General features: G+C 34.7%; 1 protein-coding gene across 1 annotated transcript; it reads left to right on the top strand.

The window, feature by feature from the left end:
• The first annotated feature begins 5,599 nt into the window (after window positions 1-5,599).
• Window positions 5,600-6,541, top strand: OR8K7 (olfactory receptor family 8 subfamily K member 7). Its single transcript, NM_001389153.1, is given in 1 exon segment — window positions 5,600-6,541. A coding segment is annotated over 1 exon segment (942 nt).
• Window positions 6,542-12,438: the final 5,897 nt, after the last annotated feature.

The following is a 12,438-nucleotide window of genomic DNA, read 5'->3' as shown; positions in this document are numbered from 1 at the left end:
TCTCATGAATAAATAAATAAAATATTAAAAAAAAGAAATATCAAAGGACAAAAATGGTTATTAGAATTGTATATCATATTCTCTAAAAGGTAACTAGGAACTTGGAAGAAATTATAAAAAAAGAATCTCAACTTCTAGAGATGAAAAGCACTATGTTCAAGGTGAAAGATAAATGAGATTGTATTTGCAGGAGATTAAACATTATAGAAGATTAGTGAGTCTATAGATACAGCAATAAAAAGTATCAAAATGAAATGGGGGGGGGAAGAAGCAAAAACATAAAAGAATTACAATAATCAAGCAGTTTCAAGCAGCCAAGTATGCTCACAACTGGCTTTTCCAAAGAAGAATGTCATTAGACATTAATGACAATAATGTCAAATGTCATTAGAATTATTTGAAGAAAATACAGGTGAAAAATAATCAAACATGATAAAAATTAAAAGACCTCAGATTCAAGATTAACAAACCCCAGATACAAGAAACATAAAGACCATGACCTAAAGGTACCTCATCATCAAATTTCTCAAAGCCAAAACATTAAACAGTAAAAAAGCAAAGGTGTTTTATGTACAAAGGAACAAAGAATATCAACTCATGATCAGAAGCTCTGCAGGTGAGAAGACAATGGAGCAACATCAGTAAAATATTGAAACAAAAGAACTGCCAACTGAGAATTCTGTACCTGGAAAAGTTGGTGATAAAAAACAGGTTAGTGATTGATAGAGGTTAAAGACAAGGGAATGAGGGAAAGGAAGAGGATTTGGCTATGAAGGAACGGCATATGAGAAGTGACCCATTTGGTGGTGAAATAAGCCTGTGTGTTGATTGTTATGCTGATTACACATATGTACATCTGATTAAAATTGTTTGTGTGTGTGTGTGTGTGTGTGTGTATAAACACAAAAATGAGCACATGAAAACCTGGTGACCTGAACAGGCAAAGTATTGTAATATTAGTTTAATGATTAATTAATTAATTTTGCTCCATCTTCTCATAATTCTATAACTATTTCAAAATAATGAGAAGTTGGGACTCCTGGGTGGCTCAGTGGTTGAGCATCTGCCTTTAGCTCAGGGCTTGATCCCAGGGTACCAGGAATGAGTCTCACATCGAGCAAGGAGCCTGCTTCTCCCTCTGCCTGTGCCTCTGCCTCTCTGAGTGTGTCTCTCATGAATAAATAAATAAAATATTTTAAAATAATAATAATAATAATAAAGTTAAAGAAATTAAATCCAAGTTTGTCTGAGACATTATGGGGTAGGATGAAGTAAAATGGAAATATTACATAGAAATATATATATATATATATATATATATATATACACATACATATGTCAAAACCTATCAAATTTTATACTTTATATGTGTGCAGTTTATTATTTACATATATGCATTTATTTTATAATGATACCTACTTAAGTTGTTTTACTTCTTTACTAAATATGCCAAGAGATCAAACTAAAACCAAGGGAAAAGTCAGTAACAGAAAACATGTTAAGTATTATCCACTAAAGAGAGGCGTCAGGTTGGCTCCATTGGTTAAGTGACCAGCTCTTGATTTTAGCTCAGGTCATGATCTCAGGGTCATGAGATTGAGCCCCATGAAGACTCTACATGCAGCATGGGGTCTGCATGAGATTATCTCTCTCCCTCACCTCTGCTTCTTTCCTGATCATTTACTCCCTCTAAATAAATAAATAAAATATTTTTAAAAAGTATTATCTAGTTAACAAGAGAGAACATAATGCAGGCTCCTATCATAGAAGTGAAGATCCAAGAACCTCATATATTTGCTACAGAAAGAGGATATTAGTACTGTAGAACCAATCTAGAAAACTTAAAAAATTTAAAAAATTGTTTTCTCCTTCAAAGCAATCTTTCTGCTTGTGGGTGCTTATATGTGGTCATACACGTACACGTAGGTGCATCTATATGCACATTAACAAACACATGCACACATGCACACGCATCCAGAGACAGATATGTGACATGTATACCATGGATAATTTTGTTTCCAACATATTAACATAGCTAGTCAGGGCTTTTCATGGAACTCCATGCTGCTGATAACCAAGGTTGGAGACAAGAAAATACCAACGAAGAATAGATCCATAAAATTCATTATGTATTATTGACTATAATGAGGAAAGAAGCAAAAAGAAACACAGCATGAAAACATCACGTGTAATGTGGCTTAAAATGCAACAACATAATTTATAGCAAAATAACATAGCAAAACATATGCATATAAAATATTATATTTTTGCAGAATATATTAATAGTGTAAGATATTCGTCAAGTACAGTAGAGCAGGTGACAAGGGAGAAAAAAGAATTGGAGTGGGTATCAGGCATTATGGAAAAACAAGAAATATTGAACTCTAATACAGACAAATAAAATTCAAGGGAAAACCTAAAATAGATGATGAGAATTTACTGTGAAAAAAAAATGAGAAGAGTAACTAATTTCTCACTATATAGTCAAAAAAAGGAGAAGACATAGCATCTTATATTCACAAAATCTTATTACTTTTAGTTTATTCATTTATTTTTTTAAGATTTTATTTATTTATTCGAGATTGGGGTGGGAGGAGCAGAGGGAGAGGGACAAGCAGACTATGCACTGAGCACTGGGCCACCAAGGGGCTCGATTTCAGGATCCTGAGACCAAGAGTTGGATGCTTCACTGACTGAGCCACCCAGATGCCCCTCATTTAATCATTTGAATAATGCAATGAGACGGCATTTAAAAATGACTCTATGTGTCATCTGAGGAGTCCATTTTGTCATCTGTCTAAGGAGACCATTGTACACCTGGGGAATACTGGCAGTTTGGTGTATAGATAAGGCATATTAATAATCCATTTCCTTATACGTTTGTTTTGGTAAAGGTGCTTCAGAGAAACAAAACCAAAATGAAGTGATTATATATATAATATAATATATATTATATATACCATCTGTAAAATATTTTAATATAAATTATCAGTACATATATATAATGTACTATAATATACATATATATAATTATATAATATATAATATATATAATTATATAATAATATAATAATATACATGTTATATATAACATGATAAAATAGATTTGAGAGACAGAGGGAGAGATTTTGAGAAATCAATATGTATGATTGTTGGGAATGACAAGGAGCTTAGCATTGCAAAAGCTAATACTCCAGTCTTGAGTACAAAAGGGGGAAACTAAGGTAAATTTTCTATATTTCAGTCTGGAGCCTAATTTCTTTTTCTTTTTTTTTTTAAATCAGCTTTTTTTTTTTTTAGATTTTATTTATTTACTCATGAGAGACACAGAGAGAGAGAGAAAGAGAGAGGCAGAGACACAGGCAGAGGGAGAAGCAGGCTCCATGCAGGGAGCCCAACATGGGACTCGATCCCAGGTCTCCAGGATCATGCCCTGGGCCGAAGGCAGGTGCTAAACCGCTGAGCCACCTGGGTTGCCCTGGAGCCTAATTCTTTGTCTTTAGGAGACCTCATCTTTTGTAAGGCTTTCAACTGATTAGATGAGGCCCACCGACATTCCAGAAGTTACATGGCTATGCTCAAAGACCATTAATTTGAATCTTAATCATATGTAAAAAAATATCTTTATGACAACATCTGAACTAGTTTTTGACTAAACAGGTGGGCACCGTAGCCTAGTCAAGTGGACACATAAAATTAACCATCAAAGCAAGGAGAAAAAGAATTAATCAAGAGTAAGATGTATGAAGGTAGTACACAAACTAATAAAAAAAATCTAACTCAGTGGTGAATACAAATTGTCCTAGAGAATTAATAAACACCATCTTTTGCATTCTCTTAAGCTTTCAGATGCCTCAGGGATGATCAAGCAATTGCTTGGCATATCCTCAGGGAGAGTCTCAGAGGGTGAGCAAGAGTCCGTAAATTAATCTCACATCACCATATCATGAAGCATCGTGGGGAAGCCAAGACAGAGGTTTCATCACAGGTAAACAGATATTTCATGTGGTCCTGTATTATACCCATATCCACATACTTTCGCTGACAGTTGCAAGGTAACACTTTCATTCCATGTCAAGGCATAGAAAACTATTAGGATTTCTGATTCATTTCTGCATTCTCCTGGTGATAATGCATGACACAGTAAGAGTGCTCTCCTTTCTCTTCACATTACTTGTTCAAGTAATGCTTATTAGCATGTTTGAAATGTCAGGGCCATATTGCTTATGTAAATATATGTTTCATGTGAATACTTGATCATATAAATAATACAGACCAAACGAAGCGACCATAAAGCCTAACTAAAGAGTAAGGAATAAAAAAAACAAAAAGTATGAAAGAATTATGAAACTGTTGCTATTCAGGTGTGTGTCTAATATCTAAAAACCTCATTTAGTGACTAGATTCTTCTCATTCCCTTCTCAAAAACATTGTGATGGTTATTTAAATCAACTTATAAAGATAAATTTTTAAAAAAGATTTTATTTATTTGACAGACAGAGTGAGAGCACAAGCAAAGAGAATAGTAGGCAGAGGAAGAGGGAGAAGCAGGTTCCCCACAGAGCGGGGAGCCCAATGTGGGGCTTGATCCCAGGACACTGGGATCATGACCTGAGTGGAAGGCAGCTGCTTAACCATCTGAGCCACCCAGGTGCCCCAAAGTAATTTTTTTTCTAATTAATAATGAGCAAAAGGAGAAATTTCACCTCGTGCTGAGTTGTGAAAAACAATATTTGGAGGTGAGGAGACGTTTAAGTACCCTGTTTTATAGTAATGGTACAATGTACAACATGTTCAATTTCCAGTGGAATCTGACAGCACGGATAATTTTCACAAAAAGTAGAACTTTAAATAACAATGATCTGATCATCAAAACAGATAGAAACTACAAAAAAGCAATTTGAAGCTTTTCCCAGTTGATGTCTCAAACTGGTGAGAGAACGCCCTTCTCTCTGCTTAGCTTACGCAAAATCAGAAGACAAAGTCTTTTTTTTTTTCTTTTGCCTTTCATCATTGCACCTCAACATTATTCACATTGTTTCTTCTGTTCGCTTAAAACAGTTTTTCTTAACATCAGGATTTCTGACAAAAGAATGTATGTACTTGGGTATCCGGTTATTTATTAGAAGCTCACAATCTTTTTTATTTATTTATTTATTTATTTATTTATTTATTTATTTATTTATTTATTTATTTATTTATTTATTATAGTCACAGAGAGAGAGAGGCAGAGACATAGGCAGAGGGAGAAGCAGGCTCCATGCACCGGGAGCCTGATGTGGGATTCGATCCCGGGTCTCCAGGATCGCGCCCTGGGCCAAAGGCAGGCGCCAAACTGCTGCGCCACCCAGGGATCCCAGAAGCTCACAATCTTATCAGCAATGCCCTATATGAGGTGAGTGTATTTTCTAGAAAAAAAATGTTTATAATTTAATGTTAACAATGCTGTATTTTTCTGTAATGTTCATATAGCTCACTCCTAGACTCCTGACACTTCTATTTTACTTGTATTCAGGATAAAACAAGACCAGATAATATAACATGAAAGCTATCTACTATGCTGATTATCAATTCAGAATAGGTTTTCCAACAAACCTGGATGGCAAAACACAATCTAACGGTGCTCAATGAGTTCATTCTCATGGGAATCACAGACAAACCTGAGCTGCAGGCTCCACTATTTGGGCTCTTCCTCATCATCTATTTGATCTCAGTGGTGGGCAACCTGGGCATGATTGTCCTCACCAAGGTGGACGCCAGACTACAAACACCCATGTACTTCTTCCTCAGACACCTGGCCTTCACTGATCTGGGTTATTCAACAACTATAGGACCAAAAATGTTAGTAAGTTTTTTTTTGGAAGAAAACACAATTTCTTATTATTTATGTGCCACACAGGGAGCTTTCTACATGATCTTCATCATTAGTGAACTTTTTATTCTAACTGCTATGTCCTACGACCGCTACATGGCCATCTGTAACCCTCTGCTCTACCCCGTCATCATGTCACAGAAGGTGTGTCAGGTGCTGGTGGCAATCCCTTATCTCTATAGCATATTTGTTTCACTTTTTGTCACCGTAAAGATCTTTAGTTCATTCTTCTGTGGCTACAATGTTGTCAATCATTTCTACTGTGACTGTCTCCCCTTGTTATCTTTGCTCTGCTCAAATACACATGAAATTGAATTGATGATTTTGATTTTCTCAGTTTTTGATGTGATTTCATCCCTTCTGATAGTTCTTGTGTCTTACCTGCTGATCCTGGTAGCCATCGTCAGGATGAATTCAGCTGAGGGTAGGCTCAAGGCTTTTTCCACCTGTGGGTCCCACCTGACAGTGGCCACAGTGTTCTATGGGACTTTGATATTTATGTATGTGCAACCTGAGTCCAGCCATTCCTTTGACACTGATAAAGTGGCGTCCATATTTTACACCCTTATAATCCCCATGCTGAATCCCTTGATCTATAGCTTGAGGAACAAAGATGTAAAGTATGCTCTACATAGGATATGGAAAAAAATATGCAATACCTTTTCTTAAGTTTATTGTATACTATGCGGTTCCTATGAATTAAACGATCAACATTAAACATTTCTCTATGTTTCTTTAGAGGGAAAAGCAAGGATAAATAAGTTCGATGTATATCTAGAGATTTGCTTCTATGTACTATTCATATTTCAAAGTACTCTGAATACATTGTGCATAAGCAATAAATATATTTTTCCTTCCTGAGGGAAAGAGACAAGTTATAGGCATAATAACTGGGGCTTGTGTTAGTACTGGAGAATGGGTTAGGAGACTATAAGCTATAACACCAAGGAAGTAGTGTGGATATGCTGTGTGGGAGTGAAGAAGAAAACTTGGTACAGAAAGAGAGTAAAAATGACTCATGTTATTATCAACTATCAGAATAAACATTCCAATGTCTATGTATTATGTGTATAGCTGTGATTTTTAGTAAGAACATTCTTTCTGTTTAACCTATGTAGGTTTCTATGGGTTGTCTAAGTCACACTTGATGGGATGCCTGGTGGTTCAGCAGTTGAGTGTCTGTCTGCCTTTGGCTCAGGTCGTGATCCTGGGGTCCTGGGATCGAGTCCCACATCAGTCTCCTTGCAAGGAGCCTACATCTCCCTCTGTCTCTGCCTGTGTGTGTGTGTCTCTCATGAATAAATAAATAAAATCTTAAAATGAAATAAAAACACACTTGATCATAGTTTTAAGGAGGTTCAGTGTATTGTACTAGCTTGAAGTCATCAGTCATCTGAATTTGCTCAAATATCTCCATTCCACAGGGAGGTTTTTGTGTCCCAGTCTTTCCTCATGAGTGCTATTACATAGGAGCTCTAGAGACTCTATCAACTACACACACTTGGCATTTCAACAATCCAGTAATCACCACAGCATCTAATTTTGTCTTAATACATCCATTGTGTCTAACAGCAGATAGAACTAGTGAATTAAGTTTCATATAGTCTGTCATAGATGTTTCCATGTTTTTAAATTTTTCCTACCAGCTTGATCTTGATTCTTAAATGCTTGTTTTTGTCCAATGGTGTTACTCTCTGAAAAACAAAGATAAGTTTTGAGTAAAAGTCACAGTCTAGTAGTTTTTGTATGCTTACATACAATGCCTACTCTATCATAAATGAGGGTGTTGTCTTTCATTTCGTCAACTTTCCACAAATTTGGTTCAAATTAGTATATACTCCATTTCTATTAGGATACATTGATAACATTGGATACAATAAATACATTGATTTGTTGATCCTGTCTGGAGAAAACAAAAGATGATTCTGTGATTTAAACAGTGAACATGTGATATGATATGTAGTAATTTATATACTTGATGTGGTTTTTGGACATACTTCCTACATAACCCTCCCTAAATCCCCTTATATTTTTATTTTTATTATTTTTTAACATTCAATAAACTTTTTCACATTATGGAGAAGACTATTTTCTGAGTCCACTCTCATAGAATAAAATTTCTGTGAAGTCAATAAAATTCTATTAAAAATAATTCATAAGAATATATATACAAATTTATGTATAGGCATATGAGGACAAATATTAATAGTGCCTTTCTGGTTTATTTTTTAAGTATTGAGAAAAATTATGTACCTTAGTATGAGCTATGCATATATAAATATAAGAAAACACTGTTTCTTAGATTATATATATTGGACAGAGTTACAGTGAAGTGTGGATAATATATGGATTTGAAAAAACAAACTGTGAGTAAACAGAACACAATATTGTACTCCTATAATAAATATTGGAGTGTCTTTGATTAACCCACAGGTTATAAGCCAAAAAGAGAAAAACTATATATTAAGATTTATAAATTTTGATAATGTATTTCATTCACTTAAAAAATTATTTGTATTTCCTTGTTAAGTAGATACATAAAGGTATTATATTTTTCATAGAATATAATAATTTAAAATAAAAAACTGCTACTAACATAAAAACTTGTTCAGCATTATCATTAATGAATTTCATTTTAAATGTCAGTGAGAACAATATATGTCGAGAATAATATCTAGCTGTTGGTGAGTAAGTGGAAAAGTTAAAACTTTCACACATTGCTGGTGGAAAATTAAAATGGTATAGATATTTATTTTTAAAATATTTTATTTATTTATTTATTTATTTATTTATTTATTTATTTATTTATTAGAAAGAGAGAGAGAGAGACAAGCAAGGGGGAAGGGCAGAGGGAGAAGCAGAGTCCCTGCTGAGCAGAGAGCCCAATACTAGACTTGATCCCAGGACCCTGAGATCATGACCTGGCCAGAAAGCAGACAGGCAGATGCTTAACTGACTGAGCCCCCCAGGCACCCAAAATAGTATAAATATTTTAAAAATATTCATGTCTGAAAAATTAAACAAGAATCCAACATATTTAGGCATTCCACTGCCATGTATTTACCCAAGAAAAAGAGCACATTCCATTGAAAGTATGCGTATGTGAACATCCATAGAAGCCTTACTTATAATAGACACTGGAAATAGCTCAAATGTCCTTCCACTTGAGAATGATTAAACAAATTATGGAATATCCAAGCAAGTGAATATGATTCAGCTATAAAAAGTAATAATTCACAAACACAAAAATATGGATGTCTCTCAAAATTATTAGGTAGAATAAGGGACATTGGACTTAAAATGGTCAACAATCTAACATTAAGTTTTTTAAAAATCTAAAATTCAAACTCATCCATAGTTACAGAGAACAGATCAAAGATGAAATCCTAGCAAGCACAAGGAAATGGCCTAAGAGAAATACAGCTTGAAAAGGAAGAAGTAGGACTGTCCCTAGAGCAAATGGCATGTTATCTAGTAGAAAACCTCAAGGAATGCCCCCATGAATGTGAGTTCAGCAAGATGACAGGATACAAGATCAATGCACAGATATTTTGTAGAAAACAAAATTTTAAAAAATACCATTTATAATCGGACAAATATAATGAAATACTTAGAACAGAACTCAGAAAGCATGTGCAGGGTCTTTATGCTGAAAAATATGCTGATTAAAGAATTCAAAGGAGATCTGAATAAATTGCAGGACATACTGAGTTCAAAGACTAGTAGACTCAGTATACTAATGATACCAATTCTTACCAAACTGTTTTATATGTAATGCAAATCCAAAACAAAATTCTAACAAGATATTTTATAGATATAGATGAGTTTATGTCAAAATATTTAGAAAAGATAAAGGACTTAGCATAGCTAAAAGTACATGTAATAATGTCAAATAACATGGAGGGAAGCAATCTATGCCATGTTAAGACTTTCCATGTAAATATAATAATCAAAATTGTGTGACCTTGATGGTAGAAAAAAGACATATAAAGCAATGGAACAGAATAGAGAACTCAGAGATAGACTTCCACAAAAATTACAACTAATTTTTCATGAAGGTACAAAGCTAATTCAATAGAAGAAGGATAACCTTTAAAAATCATTCTGGAATCTTTTAATGTCCTCAGACAAAAACAAATTATGTTGACCTAAATCTTATACAAAATATACCCCAAAATATATAACAACTTTAAAGCAAGACTATGAAATGCTTAGACAAAAATACATATACATAACTACATATTGATAAATTAGACTTCATCAAAATTAAAACAACCTGCTAATCACATTCTTGGAAATGATTCCAAAGGAATCAAAATGCATGTTCACACAATCATCTTAAGGTAATGTTTATAGAATCTTTATTTATAATGGTTGAAAACTAGAAAGAATCCAAATGGCTTTCAAAGACTAAATGGTTTATATTTGCAATGCTGTGGATGGAACTGGAGGGTATCATGCTAAGTGAAAGAAGTCAATGTTTTGCAATCATATGAGAAATATCATACAATTTCACTCATGTGTGGAATATGAGAAACAAAATAGAGTATCATAGGTGAAAGGAAGGAAAAATAAAATAAGATGAAATCAGAGAGGGAGACAAACCATAAGAGACTCTTAAGTATAAGAAAGAAACTGAGGGTTGCTGGAGGGGAGGTAGATGGGAGGATGAGGTTACTAGGTAATGGGCATTAAGAAAGGCACTTTATAGAATGAGCACTGGGCATTATATGCAACTGGTGAATCCCAGAACTCTACCTCAGAAACTAATAATACACTATATATTAATTAGTTGAATCTAAATAAAATATAGTTTTTAAATTACTAAGTGGTTTAACAAATTTTACCTTCAATACTATGGAATACTATTCAGCCACCTTAAAGAACAAATGATATATACACACTAAAACAGGGATGGGGGGGCAGCCCCGGTGGCTCAGCGGTTTAGTGCTGCCTTCAGCCCAGGGCCTAATCCTGGAGACCCGGGATCGAGTCCCACATTGGGCTCCCTGCATGGAGGGAGCCTGCTCCTCCCTCTGCCTGTGTCTCTGCCTCTCTCTCTCTCTCTCTCTCTCTATCTCATGAATGAATAAATAAAATCTTTAAAAAAAATAAAAAATAAAATAAAACAGAGATGGGTCTCAAAAGAGTGAAGTTAAGTGGAAAAAGCCTATCCCAAAAGATTATAAATTATTCACTATTTATAAAACATTGTTCAAATGACAAAATTGTAGTAATGGAAGAAAATATTAGCAGTTACCAATGGTTAGAAACAGTTGCCTGAGAGGTAGGGAGATGGCGTGGCTTTGAAGGGGTAACAGAGAGAACTTTGTGGAGATGGAATAGCTCTGCTATTTGACTGTGGTGGTGGTTACAATATCAACCTGTGATAAAATTCAGAGCAGTGAATGTACACAAATACATGAAAGAAGAACCCCAAACTGGTGAAATTTGAACAAAATATGTGTGTTATACCAATGTCAGTTTCCTGGTTGTGAAATCATACTATAGTGTTGCAAGATGTTATTATTGGGTCAGAAGATCTGAGTGAAGATCACATGGGATCATTCTCCAGTCTTTTTTGCAATTTTCTATTACTTTAGAATTATTTGAATATAAAAAGTTTTTTGTAAATGGCAAATTAAAGTTGTCTTGATCAGGTAAGAGGCAGAAAGGATAGAATGGAGTTAAAATGTATAAACACCAAGACACTTTTGGAGTGATGGATATGTTTGTTATCTTGCTGGTTTTCACATTTCCATAGGTATACACATATGTCAAAATATCAACATAAAAGTGACAATAGAAACAAACTAATAATGTTTGTTGTTGGGTAACTTGGAAAGAAAACGGGAGAAGCAGTATAATTAATTATATGAAAGATACTTATAATACTGTAAATGCACAATTAATAAGAAAGGTATAATTTGTGCACCTGATATGAAAGGAAAGATCCAATATAAGTCTTGCATTTATTTATTTGTTTGTTTTTATTTCTTTAAGATTTTATTTATTTATTCATGAGAAACAGAGAGAGAAAAAGATAGATAGAGAAAGAGAGACAGAGACACAAGCAGACGGAGAAGCAGGATCCATGCAGGAAGCCCGACATGGGACTCAATCCCAGGTCTCAAGGATCACGCCCTGGTCAAAGGTGGCACTAAACTGCTGAGCCACCTGGGCTGCCCTGTTTGTCTGTTTTTAAATAGGCTACAACACAGGTGCATCTCACAACCCTCAGATCAAGACTTCAGCTGAGAGACACCTGAGTGGCTCAGTGGTTGAGTGCCTGCCTTTGGCTCATGGAGTGATCCTGTTGTCCTGGGATTGAGTCCCATATCAGGTTCCCCACAGGGAGACTACTTCTCCCTCTGCCTATGTCTCTGCCTTTCTCTCTGTGTCTCTCATGAATAAAGGAATAAAATCTTAAAAAAAAATACTTCAGCTGAGATCAGAAGTTGAATGCTTAGCTGACTGAGCCTCCCAGGCATCCCTCTTGCATTTATTCATAGAAGAGTATGTTGGGATAATACATATGAAACATTTGGGAAAATTAATGAGTATAG

Source organism: Canis lupus, chromosome 18 (assembly GCF_011100685.1).
Source record: "Canis lupus familiaris isolate Mischka breed German Shepherd chromosome 18, alternate assembly UU_Cfam_GSD_1.0, whole genome shotgun sequence".
NCBI classification, from domain to species: domain Eukaryota; kingdom Metazoa; phylum Chordata; class Mammalia; order Carnivora; family Canidae; genus Canis; species Canis lupus.
This window is presented reverse-complemented; position numbering and strand designations above follow the sequence as displayed.